Genomic DNA, 16,568 nt, shown 5'->3' with positions numbered 1-16,568 from the left:
TGAGTTGGGGCGGGGAGCGGTTCCCTTGCACGGTGCCCCCCGTTATGTGCTGCAGGCGGCCCGCCCCGCTGCACCAGCTCACCACCGCTCCACCGCCTCCCTGGAGCGCGCTTTTGGCTACCCCCAACCACTTGGCGCCCAGTGGCCAGTTTGCCTAGTGGTTGCACCGGCCCTGCCTACGTCCACCCACAGTCCTCTCTATCCGCTCACCGACTCCCTGCTCCCCACCTCTCTATACCTCCCTGCCCCCCTACGTCCACCCACAGGCCACTCTATCCCCTCACTGACTCCCCGCCCCCTACGTCCACCCACAGGCCACTCTATCCCCTCACCGACTCCCTGCTTCCCACCTCTCTATACCTCCCCCGCCCTGCTACGTCCACCCACAGACGTCTCTACCCCCTCACTGACTCCCTGCCCTCATCTCTCTATACCTCCCCCACCCTGCTACGTCCACCCACTACCCCCTCACTGACTCCCTGCCCTAACCTCTCTATACCTCCCCGCCCCCTACATCCACCCACAGGCCACTCTATCCCCTCACCGACTCCCTGCTCCCCACCTCTCTATACCTCCCCCGCCCTGCTACGTCCACCCACAGACGTCTCTACCCCCTCACTGACTCCCTGCTCCCCACCTCTCTATACCTCCCCGCCCCCTACATCCACCCACAGGCCACTCTATCCCCTCACCGACTCCCTGCTCCCCACCTCTCTATACCTCCCCACCCCCTACATCCACCCACAGGCCACTCTATCCCCTCACCGACTCCCTGCTCCCCACCTCTCTATACCTCCCCGCCCCCTACATCCACCCACAGGCCACTCTATCCCCTCACCGACTCCCTGCTCCCCACCTCTCTATACCTCCCCCGCCCTGCTACGTCCACCCACAGGCCACTCTAGCCCCTCACCGACTCGCTAGCCCCCCGCACAAGACTACATTTCCCAGGCTGCCCTGGGGCCGGCGCGGCCCCGTGGTGTTCCCGGCGCTTCTGGTTGCCAGGCTCGGGAGGCCCATTCGGCTGGCTACGGGGTAAGATGGCGGAGGGGGTGCTGAGCCCCGGGGTGAACCTGGAGGCCTTCTCCCAGGCCATCGCCGCTATCCAGGCGCTGCGCTCCAGCGTCACCCGGGTGTTTGACTGCCTGAAGGACGGGATGCGGAACAAGGAGACGCTGGAGGGCCGCGAGAAGAGCTTCGTCTCCTGCTTCCAGGAGAGCCTGCACTCGGTCAGCCGGGACTTGAGGTGCGTGCGGGGCCGGGGGCGGCTGCTCGCCGTGAGGCGCGGGGGCCGGGTTGGGGGGCGGCGGCGGGACCTGAGGGGAAGCGGCGGGCCGGAGAGGCGGTGGGCAGAGGCGTGGAGGAGAAGGGGTGCCCTGCGCTCGGAGCGGAGCTGGGGCCTGGCTTCGGGGAGGCCGGGCCGGGTGCACCCAGGTTTGGAAGGGGCACCCCCAGCTGGAACCATCCCGTGAGCCAGCGAGCCCCTGGGGCGCTACACCGCCCCTGTCACTCCCCTTTCTGGCTGAGGAGCGTCCCTCCATTTTGCGCGGAAAAAGGGGGGAGAGAGATTTTTAAATAGGGAACGCGATTCGACGAGCACAACAAGGCGCGGGGAGGGCTGGCCATTACCTTTCCCTCCTGTCTTGGGACTGACTTGACTTGAAGTTGAACGTCGACTTAATTTTGTGGAAACAAGCTTATTTAAGGGCTAGGACCAGTTTGATGTGTTATCGGCACAAACGTTTCCCCTGCAGTATTTGAAATAAAATAAAATACCCCCCCTTCCCCCCTCCCCAAAAAAGAAGTCTTAGCACTAAGGACCTCAGAGTGAAACTGAGGGCAAACGAGCCACACTGACTGAACAGAATCTACCTTTTTAGGTTGGGACCATGGAAAAGTAAACAAAGAGCATAAATAGAAGTAGACTGGATTTTCAGAATTCTTTCCGTTTTAATAGGTGTTAGTAAGTAACGTTGTTTGTGTATAGTGTTTGATTTTAAAGTTAACAGCATCTCTTTTTTAAAAGCTACATTTCAAATTCATCCCGAAGGTTGAGTTTTGATAGGGTGCATCAGAACTGAGAGGTGGTGAGCCCAGTTATCAGTTGTGTGGCTTATTGGGGTAGATTTCTAACAGCTCATCAGCAGGGGATATTATGGTCTCATTGTTTCCCTGTATTCCCCATTTGTCTATTTCCATCTTTTGTCTCTTGTTTTATATTTAGGCCCAGGTTCTCAGGTGTGTTTAAACACCTAACTGACCTAACTTCCATTGGAGTTAATGAGAGTTAGGCACCTAAATATCTTTGAGGATCTGGGCCTTAGTTTATCAACTCTTTGGGGCAGGGACTGTCTTTTTGTTCTGTTTGTACAGCATCTAGCACCTAAGATTTCCAAAGGGGTCTGCACTTCCATTTGAAGTTTTTTAGGGCTCCACAAATGAAAAAAAGGTAGACCACCACTGACCTAAGTGAAAGAGGAGGAATTTGTGGGGTACACTAGTTTAACAAAAGCAACGAGGAGTACTTGTGATACCTTAGAGACTAACAAATTTATTTGGGCATAAGCTTTCGTAGGCTAAACGTGGGTTTAGCCCACGAAAGCTTATGCCCAAATAAATTTGTTAGTCTCTAAGGTGCCACAAGTACTCCTTGTTGTTTTTGCTGATACAGACTAACATGGCTACCACTCTGAAACTAAAAGAAAAGGAGTACTTGTGGCACCTTAGAAACTAACCAATTTATTTATTCGTGTAGCTCACGAAAGCTTATGCTCAAATAAATTGGTTAGTCTCTAAGGTGTCACAAGTTCTCCTTTTCTTTTTGCGAATACAGACTAACATTGCTGCTACTCTGAGCTCTGAAACTAGTTTAACAATGATGCTAAACTTTGTTTGTAGGATAGGAAGCCATGGAAATTATTTTTCTCCACCAAATCTTATATTTTTATACAAACAACAAAAGTAACTCTCAACGAATGTACATTAATCTAAGTGACTGCTTGTTCTGCTTTTGCCTTTGTGCTCCTATGCATCTGGTATTTTCATTTTAACATAGGACCTGATCCTGCAAAGGGATCGATAGTTATAATAACAGTATTATAATAATAATAATAATAAATATAATACAAGAAAGCTAGCTAAGAGCTACTTGAACAGATCCCTTTGCAAGATCAAGGCCTCAGACTGTAAGCTGTTTTGTCTTTATTTGTTTTGTAAAGTGTAGTGCTGTAAAAGTTATCAATAATCATATCACTGACTCTAAACATTCAGTAACTTCTCTGTAGACTAGGGAAAATCATATAATTCTGAAACCTAGGGTAACCAAGAACTCAGTCCAGATGAGTGACATTTTATTACTTACTGCCCCCCCCCATATGAGCTGCTGTGTTGCACTTAAACCAATATGATCATAGTGAGGCTGTGAAGATAACTAGCTTCCTACTTGATTCCTTGTAAACACAAGAAAATTAAAGGTGCAGATAAGATGGAGGTCTTTCTCCACTACTTTGCTAAATTTCTATTTTGACAATACTCAGCTGATTTTTTTTTTCTTCTTCCCCTGGCACACACACAGAAATTGCACTTTGGTTAGTTCCAAAACTGTGCCACTTTTTTTTATTAGCCAACCAAATTTGATGACAAAGTGTCTGTGAATAAGTTACTTGAAATATTTTCCTGACTTTCATCTTAGCAAGAGAAGGTATTCTTACCCATTTTTATAAATATCTAATTATTTTTTCTGAAGTTTGCAACATAATTGGATAGATATCATTTTTATTATTTATAGAACAAGCAAAAGTGAGAGAGGTGCTTTAGACACATAATAACATATTTAAATTACTGAATGAAATAAGGATCTGATCAAAAACCTGTTGAAGTCAATGGACTTTGGATAATGCCATAAAAAGGCAATTTATGTTTAATGTTGCTACTGTGAGTAATCCCACTTATTTCAATTTGCCTGCTTTCAGTAGTAAAGCTATCATGTGCCTAAATGTTTGCAGGAATGGAGCCTTAAGGTGGTGTGAGACATGTAAGTCAGAGGGAATGATAGTTAAGGCTACATTTTTGTCATGGGTATTTTTAGTAAAAGTCATGGACAGGTCATGGGCAGTAAACAAAAATTCACGGCCCATGACCTATCTATGACTTTTACTATATACCTGTAACTAAAATTTGGGCTGGGGCCTGAGAGTACTCTGGGCAGGGAGCAGTCCGGGGGCGTTGGGGGAGGTGGCCCAGGACCCCTGCTGGTGCTGGGGTGGGGGGAGGGTTGGTGGGGCTGGCAGGCTCCCCTACCCAGCTCCATATGTGCCTGCAGCTCTCATTGGCTGGGAACTGCAGTTCTACCAACCCTTGTCCAAAATATTCTGAATCTTCATGGCATGTTACAAAGCCCATGTATTTACCAAGGTTTTTGGGGAGGGAGAAGTGTTGTTGTTTGGGGGTGGTGTCATTTGTGATTTTTCGGTTAATACTGGTGATTAAATGCTTGTCAAACTGCCTTGAGCTTTGGACAAGCATTTTTAAATTTTTATGTCTAAATTGATTTTTTTTTAATTGTGAGATGTGTAAGGACCATATCTTACATGCACACTTGATTGTTCACTCCACACTATCTACAGTTCTTACATAAAAGGTGTTTGTTTTTTTACTTCTAGTGAACTGGAACGTCTGAGCAATCTAGTAGGCAAACCATCTGAGAACCATCCTCTCCATAATAGTGGATTGTTGAGCCTAGATCCTGTACAGGACAAAACTCCTCTCTACAGTCAACTACTTCAGGCCTATAAATGGTCAAACAAGGTAAACAATGTGTATCAAATTGCTAATGAATAGATCTTTTGTAGACTGAAGTAATTAAATAATAGGGTGGGTAGTTGGTGTGCATTGGTATATAATGTTTGGTCCGCTACAAAGGCAGAACCCTATGTATTTCACATTATCAAGGCTGCAGAACTTATGAAACAGAATTTAAGCTTTAATTTTAAAAAGAATTAAAAAGTTTTTAATTCTTATGTTTGTGAAGATAATATTCCAAATGTGAACTGATGTTGTATCGTCATTGTAATGGAGTGTGGAGGGCCAGGTGGTCAAGTGATTGGAACTGTTGACTGCCAGCTCCTGGCTTCCCTGGTCAGGGTGCTCAGTCTTTAAGTCAGTGGGGCAGGGGGACCCGGGCCCTCCCACTCCACCAGGTCCCAGCCCAGCGCCCTGCGTGAGTCAACCCCTGAGCAGGGGACCTCCCAACGGGGAGTCTGTCTACTGTCCTGGGCTGCTTCCTATTGCTGTCGCTTCAGTTTGTGGAGTGGCCCCTATAATCCAAGTTGCTGTGGTGGCTTCTCTCTAAGTAGCATCCCCTCGTGGACCTTGGGTGCTGTCCTGCTGCAGTCCCAGATTCCTCCGGGCAGGGCAGCCATAAGTTTGGCGGAGCCAGAACCCCACAAGGTCTCTGTGCTTTAGTCACCCAGTTACCTCTTAAGCTGGCTCTCTGAAGTCTTTCAGCCAGGGAGCTTATTTTCTGCCTTGGCTGACAAGTTAGTGATCCTTCCCCTCAGGTAGAGAGGCAGCTAGCTCCTGCCTCTCTGCCAGTCAGCCCTGAACTGAACCAGGTTCTCTCCTTTTCTCCTCCCCCACCCCACCCCCGGCCTGGTACTGGCTGCAGGTACAATGGGGCAAGGCTAACTGGGCCCAAAGGCCCTCTTTAACCCCTTCCATGCTGGTGGGCAGATTCTTCACTTCATCAGGGTCATCTGCAGAACTATCCACATTTCTCTTGGTGGGGTGTAACTCTGAAACTTAACATTGTGTTGTCTATTCAAACTGATGGTCATTTTAGCACAAATATCTTTGTAATAATGCCCTTATTTGTCCTTGGAGGAGGTACCAGACTTTGTGGCAGAAGGCAGTAGGATGCTGAGGTGGAGAACTAGGAGTTTAAGTCCCTTCCAAACCTACTTGCGAGAGAGAAACTGGACATGCATCCCTTTCCCTTTGCCAAAAGCCTCACCTGCCTCCCATGCCTTCCCAAATTCTAAAACTGTCCCGTCTTGCAGCTAAAACCTCCTGCTTCACACCTCCCTGATAATTATTGGTGTGTACCTCTGTACAGTAAATATAAAAATCTGTCGTATATTTACCTCTTCTGGCTGTATAAATTAAATTAAATTAAATAGCAGAGTAAACCCCACAGTGAAGACTCTGCTGATCATATTGTGACTTTTCATTTTTAATTCAATACAGTCTTCTATTTTAATTTACCTGTAGTGCTGCAGAATGTGTAGTCTGATGCAAAACTCAGTATTAGTTTAATTTAAAGTGTGATTACCCACCCCGCCTCCCCGAACTGATTTTTTTTCTGTTTAAAGTGTAGTTATTGTCAGCAGTTTGACTTTCTTACTTAGCAGACCTGCTCCCTGGGTATAGTCAGAGACATAAAACCCTGTTACTGAGTTTTGTTTTGTTGACAAATTCAAAATGAAACACAAAATCAAGTCCAACCTCTCTCGCCAGGCTTGGGTGCTTTCAGTGGGTTTTTCAATCAAATGTTGCCAACCTGTTGTACATATTTGCTTACTTTACAAAGTTTTTTTTTTTTTTTTTAAATAACAAAAATTACTTTGTACCCTTGTGAGGACTCCAGAGCCAGGACAACTAGGGGAGAGTGTGAGGTGGATTTGTGTATGGCGTATGTTCATTACTGGTAAGAGATTCTGCAACTGGAACTTAGCTAATAATTCTGATGATGCGCAAGAAAGAGCAGAATCCATCTCTCTTACACACTTGTATAGGTTTTGTAGAAGTATCAGGAATAAAAATTAGCAAAAATTATTTTGGGCAGTAAAGTAAGCAGGTCTGTGTTCCAGCTGTAGATGATTTCTTACTGGTGATGCCTGACCAAGAAAGACTCTCAGATTCCAGGATGAATTTGGAAGGTGACTTTTCATTTGTAAACTGAGCAAATTGATCTAGTGTTAGTAAGACCCACAGAGCCCCACACTATCATTTTTGCAATAGTTTTTCAGAGTGCAAATGCATGTTAACATTTTATAAATTAGGTGGAATTTAGTGCTAATAGATGCTTGTCTTTTGGGAGGGGGGATTTTTTTTTTAGTGGAAACGTATTGTACAGATCTAGTCTATAATAAATAAATATATATATATATATATTTTGCATTTAACTAGTTATTGTCTGCTTGATGCATCTCTAAATATTACCAGCTTCCTTTCCTGAGTTTCTTGTAATCTGCAGTCACCTCCTGCTGTCTTTGCAGCACTTGGCACTGGTATATAGATTACCTTAGTTGCTAACAGCAGATCTGTCACCCGTGTGACAGCTTTAGCCATCCAGTGGCTTTGCCTGTAGCTGCAAAGATTCTAGTGGTGTTCAAGCATGCTGGTGCTTAATTTTTCTTCATTGATAAACATGTGTTATGAATAAAATGTAATTAGCATAACTTTAAAACATGTCTTTGGCCACCTCCTCTCGCTACTGTATGTGTCCCCTGTTTGGAAGGGAAGTTTCAGTAGTGGTAATGTGTGGATGCACTTTTTCTGTCTGCATTTAATTTTTAATTTGTGACCCCTTTGTGGCTTGCTTGTTGTATTTTTGATGAGCTGAGATGAGGGCATTTCCCTCTCCCTTTCTCTTTAGATGGTTCATGCATTACTGATTACATGAATAATCAAATAGTTGTTTGTGGAAGATAAAGAAAGGCGGGGTGTGTGTGTGTGTGTGTGTGTGGGGGGGGGGGGAATTGCTAGGGTAGGATTCCAAAAGACATTCATAAAGCACAGGGAAAGCAATTGTAGAAGTCTTCTACTGTTGCATGGAGCCATACATACCCATTTAACTTTTAAAACCATGGGAATTCAGGTAGTAGACTAATATCAATAATAAGTGAGTTACTTTTTGGGAGAAAAGAAGTGAAAATACACTATCTTAAGACATTTTAAATGAATAGCTTTGCAATACTTTGTGTATGGGAACATTTTATTTCATAGAGCTTAACAGAAAATTCTCACTTTATATAAATATTAAAATGGGAAATTAAGGATTCCCTTGACAATTTTAGCTTCATTTTATCCATCAAGTGTGAACGTGTATAACTGTGGTTAATGAATATTATGTGGAGACCCACATTTCAAATGGCGATTAGTGTCTTAAGGCTTTGGCCTGGGGCCACGTATTTAGTTTATACTTAATAGTTGTGGTTTTGCAGAGATTTACCCCAAGAACTTACTTTGTTGTTCCCATGAACCACAAAACCGGTTCCTTCTAGACCTGAACATCTAAGGTTTGCCTGCTCCAGGGCTACAGAAGATTATAATGAAAGAACTAATTCTTTCCCTAGAGAAGAGTTATCTTGGCTGCTCTTTATTAACACCTGCTATTTTGATATTTACTTATTGTAGTTTTTGCAGATGGTAAAGTTGTACGTGTAATAGAGACAGCTGTGTTCTTTGGGAACACAAAACAGCTTGTTAAACATATTAGTTAAACACACATGAATCTGCAAAAGAACTTTACTTTTACAGATGTTGCCTAGCAAAGCTTACAAATTTTAGCTGATATAAACACCGAAAGTTGAAACTGATCATTTATAAGGGAGGAATTAGATGGCTTTTTGTTTGCTTTGGCTGACTTGCTGTTTTAAGGCAGAAATTATATAGCTCAATTGAGTTAATTCCTCGTCCTAGAGCTCACGGAGACATGACATGTCTCCATTAGTCAGTATTTAGGTCTAATATATGGAGTGATGTGTGGTTTTTGGTTTTTTTTTAAACTGTTTCTTTAAGAATGGAAGCTAAGTTTTTAATTATAATTGAAGAACCATTTCCCAAATTGAGCTTTCTGTGCATTCTGATTTAATGCTGAAGATATATATTGGAAAACAAGAAAAGAATTAGGTATCTTCCTGTAGGTGAAACGCTGATTGGATGTTGGTAAGTTATGGTGCTCTTTGGAACCAGCAGTTATCTTTTTTTAACACTCATTGAGCTCTGCCTAATGATTAGAAATTGTTTTCTGTTTCAATAATCATGTACATATGGACAATTGCATTTTTGTACTTTGCTCTGCCAAATGGATCATGGCCTGTGGATGTGTGGTCTGATATTATTTAGACCACTCAGCACTTCACCTGCAGAATAATACTTTTCATTGTTTTCTAGTGTGCATCCCTGCATTACATCAGAATTCACAGAAAAAATCTTATGGGAAGATAGTACCACAATTATAATTCTACACTTGAGGAACTGGTTAAAAGTCACTTAAATTAGACTGAAATACTGACTAATACAGACATTTTATATCCATATATGTTTCATACAAAAATTATATTAAGGTGGCAAAGCCAAGTGTTCAAAAGTTAGGAAATGCCAGAATAAAGGTTGCCTGTGCAGCCTTAACTCTGACTCCTTGTTTGTAAGCATTATATTAGCTTTTAATTATATGATCATATACTATTTTTATACCACCTGATTCAGTGCATAGGTTGAGGGGTGCTCAGAGGCTGAGGCAACTATTTAATACTTGTATTTACTGCATGCTGTCCAAATGCTGCCCTAAGTATGGAATATTTTCATAGCTTTTTCTGTTGTGCTCTCAAATGTTAATGAGTTCATCTTTACAACTTCCCTGTGAAGAAGGGAAGTATTGTTATCCCAATTTTACAAGTAGGGAACTGAAGCACATTGAGAGTTAGGCCAAAATTTACAAAAGTGCCTACTGACTTTGGGTGCCCAAGATGCTGGTACCCTGAGATTTCAGATGTGTAGAACACCTGCAACTCCTATTGACTTCCATTGGAATTGAGTGCTCAGCAGTCTTGAAAATTAGACTCTAGGTAGGTGTCTCAGGTAGAACTCCCAAAAAAATGAACAATCAGTGACTACCTGTGCAAATTTTGTTTTAAATGACTAATCTAACATCACATCTGTGACAGAACCAGTGACAGAACTCTCTTCTACTGGATCTCAGTCCTGTATGCCTCATCTTTCTGTTGAACATATTTAACTTTCTGCTGCAAATGAGGCCATGGACTTACGGATAACCACTTCATTCACTAATCAACCCTGCCTTGTGTGCTGTCCATTCTGTGCATTGAATGATGGAGTGGTCTTGTGGAAAAAAAGTAGGTGATTGTCTAATTTAAGTCTGTTTTATAAAGTATACACAATTATATTGGATACATGACATCTAGGCTAATTTAATTTTTAATCTATTAAAGCTTGTAATATAATAGCTATCATGCCAGTTGTAGCAATGTTTGAATTTGGACTAAATTTATCATCTTTGAACACTTGAGCTCCACCTCATTCTTTGAGTCAGATGTACCTTTGATCCTTCATCCGCTGCTTCTGTGAGGTTATTGCTTGTTCTGTATATTCATCCATCCTCCTTGCCCTTGGGGTGTCATTTGTGTACCTTAGCCCTGTGCATGCCTGAGGCAATGCCTGTTAAGGTGTATTCATTGATTCCATTGGAACAGTAAATGTGTCGCATACTGTATGTCAATGGAGCTAGGTGAACACTTTCATAGGAAAAATGCTTCTTATCTTAAAGGGACATTTTCAAGTAGTTAATGCCTCAGGTTTGACCTTTTTAAAGTTAATCATCTGGTAGAGAATTTTTGCTGCTTTGAAGGGAGTGTGGAGAGGCACTATGTCTAACCCCCATCAACCCCTATTCCTGGTGGTCTTAAAGTTGTATGGCTGTTCTGTAGCAGCAGACTTAAACATTGTTCCTGGAGTTGTTAAAATTAATCTTGCTAGTAACAAAATTCCTAATGCACAAACCAGAACAAAGTCTTGTAAACACTTTCAGCAGGGAAAGAAGTTGAATTTTCAGACTTTCAGTGGATGTTGCATAAAGTGTGTGGTGTGAAACTTTTGAAAGAAACATAGCATATATTCAAGAGAATAATTACATATTTCACTTTGAATCAAAACACAGAAATAAAGCACTATACTATTCTACAGTGGTTACATGATACATTTTTTATTATGCCTAAAGTGATGCTTCCAAATTTTCATCCTTGTGACATGTACAAGGATGGGTGGTGATGGTGGTAGTTAGAACAGAATCAAGGTTGCATTAGAAAATTCTGTTAATGGTATACTTGGGGAGGCAATATTATGTAGTAGTTAGAGCAAGTGACTTGAAATCAAAGTTCTGAAATCTGACACTGACTGGCTGTATAATTTAAGGCAGATTAATTAATTTGTCAGTTTAATCATCTGTATAAAGAAGATTATAGCTACTAGACCTTAAGATATAATTGATATGTGTAAAGCATTATAAGATCCTTAAATAAAGGGTGGTGTGCAAGTGCAAATTATTAGGAATTCATTTTAAAACACCAGATTCTCTAATACAGAGTATGAAGTTAAATTGAACCAAGATAGAAAATATTATTGTTAATCTGCGTATTGGACTTGAGGAAACTAATGACATGTTGTAGGTTTAATATTTACTTGATAGATGATTTTCTTTCTAAAATGCTTACATTATTTTATCCGTAGTATTTTACAGATAGTTAAATATCTAACTTTAGTGTTAATTACCATTAGTGAGTTAAAATGATTTAGTCACTCGAGAAAAGAGAAACTACATGTTCCTTTTCTGTTTATTAAATTACCTTGTTTCCTTCTAAATTATTTGTGTCGATTGTGTTAGTTGCACACCTGAAAAAGGAAATCAATAGAGCCTCATCGAGATAGTCCAGACTTGTTAGGCTGTCCTTGATAGCTTGGTATCGATTAGACACAAATATTGGGCTTAACAGCAATAAAATGCCATTAAATGTTAACCATAATACTAGAGGAACACTGTTGAGGTAATTTTTTTTCTTCTTGATTGTAAAGTGAAGCATTCATTCCAAGGAACATTAATTTTAATTGCTGGATGCGCTCAAACATTTTGAATTTAATGCAGTTTTACAGTGGTATGGGCAATGTAACTGAATTATTATGTTGGCAGTTCTTTGGAAACTGGCATATAGCCAAGATGATGTACTCTAGGGACTTCGTCCTATAAAAATGCAGGGTTGTAATATTTTGACATGCTGTTACAGGGGATCCAACTTTTACTATAGATATTTCATTCATCCAAAGGGGAAATGTTTTCCTTTTAAACCTATTGTAACATCAGCTGGGTGATACATGTGCCTGGCATATTGAGAAAACTTTATTATGATAGCTTGGCTGCCTGGGAACTAATTGCTGAGGCCCAGTGCTTCTGAAGGTTACTCTTGAAGAGCTATCTTTGCTGTTCAGGATACAAATGTTAATGTTATTAGTAGATTTTTGGCTCTTGACATACTTGATGAGTAGGATGGTGGTCTAGAAAAGTGCCTGTTTAGGGGAAAGATTTTAAATGATCAGACCTTTGGAGTTGGTACTCCAGTCAGTGGAGGAGCAGTTGACAATAATACCAGTAGAGCTTAAACACTTCTGTTGGTATGATCTTATGGTTTAGACTAGGAGTTTGGGCCCTTGGATTCCATTCCTGACTTGCTTACTAATTTTCCTTGTAACCTTGGACATGTCACCAAAATCGCTGTGCCTCAACTTTCTCAAGTGTAAAATGATATAATACTTCTGAGTCTAAATATGTGTAAAGTGGAAGTATTATCCAGTTAGTCACTAATCTTGTTCATTTGTCTGGCAGCTTGAAAAATGCCCTTATAGGTTTCTAATTCTTTACAATTTTTTGCAAATGTTTTGGTGAAATGCCTTTAGTCTTCTGAATTCCATTTTCTGAATATTCTGACTTTGAAAGGTTTAGGGAAGAGATGATTACCTCATCCCACCTAACTGCCATAGGTATTAATTGTTCCTTTGTGCTCTACCTGGGGTACAGTTAGTGCCATTATTCCTAGATTTGTCTCAGTGACCAGCAGAGGGGTGGCAAAATTCAGGTGGAACATAAATTCTCTCGGTGATTTCAGTGTTAGAGGGTAACATGGAGGAAGACCATCAGATAAAATGTGTTTATGCCAGTAATTGTCAATAACAAAAATGACACTGGAGGAGGAAAAATAATTGCCTAAAGGGTCACCAAGATTATAAGGGATTTTTATAAAAGTGAGAAAATTATTTGAAAAATTACCATTACCAACGGGGAGGAGGGGGGCTGGACACTGCTGAGTATAGTACAGTATTTACTCTTCCTAAAAAAACACCTGCTAGAGCAGCAATTGGGGAAGAAAGAGACAAGTAGGAAGAGTAGGACTACATCAGTTATGCCCATCTATTTTTGGTGAGGGATCATTTTTTTAGTGATTGATACAGGAGATTGGAAGTCAGGTCTCCCATGTTCAGCTCCTGACTCTGCTTCTGACTTGCTGTGTGATCTTGAGCAAATCACTTAATCTCTTTGGGAGCCTGTCCCCTACCTACTTCACTGGCATTGAGGCTTAATTCATCTCTCTACAGCACTTGGAGACAATCAGCTTGGGAGTGTATATATAACTACAAAATATCATTCTCTGACATCTGATAAATCATTTAAAACAAAAGGAAAGAAATTCCTAACGTCACATGAACATTGAGATACATGGTGGCTACTGTTGAAAAGTGCACAGAGGTATTCCTGCAGGCTCCTGTTCAACAGGATAGTGCATTGTCATGAAAATTCCCAGAAGGAGACTACTTAAACCAAGAAACTTCTTAAATGAGCCTTTTGTCTCTGAGCATTGCAGAACAGTGGGGTTCACAGTGCTGGTTAATATCACAGGAAAATTTGTTTAATCTGTATGAGCTAAATATGTGATTAGATATAAATATTTTGTGTTTCACAAAATAGGAATCACCTAGTCCAGGTCTCATTAACCAGTTATTCTGGGAATGTCTGCTGCAGAGGGACCACCTATGGTGCAGTGTTTAGGTACAATGAAGGTAAGTTAATAGCAGCCATAGCTCAGAACTGCCTGGTCTTCCTGGCGGTCTGTTTTTTAACATTAAGGTTCTCATATCCACTTATGGTGAGTTTAATGTATTCTGGATTATATAGTGTATTGTTGCAGTTCAGTAGATACCTTGATGTCCCACAGAGATCATGCTTTTGTAATGTGTGCACCACTGTGCTTTTCCTCTGCACACAGGAACCTGCCAGCTCATATTTTGTGTTCTCTAAGATGCTTTCTCAGGGCTGACTGCAGGATGGCCTTAAGAAAAATGGTGAGTCTCTGGTGCTTGCCGGTACAACTTGTTCTTTGATTAATTTATCTAATCTAACTATCCTGCTATCAACCCGAGAGGGTAATTTATTCACAAATTACCCTTTAAACATAGAGGAGTCTCTCAGATAAGCACCCTGTTGATCCGTTTCAGAAGATCTGTAGTATTCGTTCAACAGATGTGTGCATGAGAGAGAGAGAATGCTACAGCAGCAACACTGGTTTAGAAATTAAAATTCTAGCATTTATCAAAAAACTTGAGTACAATATTTATAATATTAGTGTTAAATGTTTAATTTGAAAATGAGTCTGAATTTCTTGCGTTTGTGTAAAGTGCCATTTTTACACATCACCCACTTACATGGATAATAACATTCACTATTACATTAGATAGAATTAAAATATATAAGGAATATAAACCCTCATGCTTAAGGACAATTAGACACCCCCAACTACTTCAGAGTAGGAAGAAATCTCCCCTGTAGTCTGGCTATTCATTGTGGGCTTCTTGCACCTTCCTCTGAATCTTCTGGTGTCAGCTACTGTTGGAGAAAGAATACTGGATTAGAGGCACTGTTGGTCTGATCCAGTGTGACAGTTCCTATGTTCTTCTCTGTCAGCTACGTTTCCACTTTTGTCTGTGAAGGTGGAAGATTCTCTTTAAACTCTAAGAAGAATTTTAAAAAGGAAGTGGTTGTAATTGGAAGTTATTTTCTGTATCTTTGTATTACCAACAAAACTCCAGCTTACTCCAGTGGTGCAGAATTGAGCCCTTAGCAGGACTAACTGCAGTAATAGAACTAGGAATCAAAGGAAACTAGAAGACCATAATCCTCATCCTTTTTTCCCTTGCCCCTAAATGAACCTCCTCACTTTTCTTCTCTTTTAATTCAGCATTTTTCCTTTCTGTTTTCCCCTTCCTTCCCCTCTGTTGCTTTTAGAGTTTTGTATGATTGTCTTCCCTCTTCTTCCCTTTGCTTCTTCCCCATCTTTTTGTTTGAGTACTAGCCCCACCTTTTTGTGGTTGAGAATGTATGCATGTGATGTGATTTCTTCAGATTCCAACTCCCCCATTTCCCCCAATTAAAACAAAAAAGGTATACATCTTAGCGAAGCCCCCTTTGGCAGAAGAGAGCTTTACATGGATTCTTATGAAGCTCCTACGCCCCAGACAAAAGAAGTTGCTATGGAGTAATGAGGCTCTCCTAAGGGCCAAGCATACTACCTTCCTAGCACGCCTCATCCTTGCTGGTCTAAGGAACAATACTTAGGTCTTGCCTACACTTAAAATTGAGTTTGACATAGCTATGCACTGAGCACTGTAGCTATTCTAACCTAACTTCTGGTACAGACATGGCTGTGTCAAAAGAAGAAGGCTTCCATGGACCTAGCTACTGCTCAGTGAAAAGGATTGCCTATAGCGATGGAAAAATCCCTTCCAGAGCTGTAAGAAGTGCCTACACTATGGTGCTTTGGGGGCATAGTTACAGCCACGTAGCTGTGCTGCTGTAGCACCAGGAGCGTAGACGTGACCTCAGTTGGATGACTGCTGCCACCTCAGCCTGTCTGTCCTTCAGTTTTGGTCTCCCTCGCCTCCTCCATTGTTCTCTTTCTCCCCCTCAATGTTACTGTAAATCCTCCCTTGCCAACATCGGAGGATCACGCTTGTGCTGGTGACCTTACAGTGCTGGCCACAAGAGCAGAATAAATTTATAATTTTTACTCTGCTCCTGCTGGCATCACTGTAAAGGTGCTATGGGTAGCAGGGGACTAGTGGGATTTTACCACAGAGTAGCAGTGCTGTGCCAAATTTAAACCCTTGTACAGATCACAGGATATGCGTATGCTTTTCTTGTATAAGTGTGGTGAAGATGAGCAGTTCTGTCATTTTAAAGATACAAGAGAATTAACTAGGAATCCTTGGTCCATGTCTGCTTTTATAATTCTATAATTTTAAAAAAAGTAATCGTTTGATTTTACATTTTCTTTCCCAGCAGGAATTATTTTAATCATTTGCATTAGGGTGCTGTTGGCGAGGATAATACTTCATATGTGCAGCTAGAAGATGCACTCCTTATTTCAAGTTGTTAGAATGCTTTATAAAATCTGATACAGCCCACAAATATATTATACTGTGCTTGTGTGCATGGTGGTCTGTTGTTGTGCCTTTTGCCTTCTCTAATGCTGTAGTATCTTTCAGGGCTATGATTAAAGTAATGCCAGAAGCAGTACAACTCTCACTTTTCTTAGTTATGAGAAGTGATACACTAATATACAGTGCATCGTAAACCCCAACAGCTGAGTGTTGTTTCATATGTCTCTAAGTATTAATATCCTAGCTGTTAGCACATCTCAGGGTGAATATGATCAATGTTACTGTGCTCA

General features: G+C 41.4%; 1 protein-coding gene across 1 annotated transcript in view; it reads left to right on the top strand.

The window, feature by feature from the left end:
- Positions 1–966: 966 nt before the first annotated feature.
- MED27 (mediator complex subunit 27) overlaps positions 967–16,568 on the top strand; it is a 182,250-nt gene continuing 166,648 nt past the window's right edge. The window contains exons 1-2 of the mRNA XM_073314820.1: positions 967–1,246; positions 4,662–4,806. Coding sequence (XP_073170921.1) covers positions 1,041–1,246; positions 4,662–4,806 — 351 coding nt within the window. The 5' untranslated portion in view covers positions 967–1,040. The remainder of the gene's footprint in view (positions 1,247–4,661; positions 4,807–16,568) is intronic.

This window comes from Lepidochelys kempii, chromosome 16 (genome assembly GCF_965140265.1).
Source record: "Lepidochelys kempii isolate rLepKem1 chromosome 16, rLepKem1.hap2, whole genome shotgun sequence".
Classification (NCBI taxonomy): domain Eukaryota; kingdom Metazoa; phylum Chordata; order Testudines; family Cheloniidae; genus Lepidochelys; species Lepidochelys kempii.
This window is presented reverse-complemented; position numbering and strand designations above follow the sequence as displayed.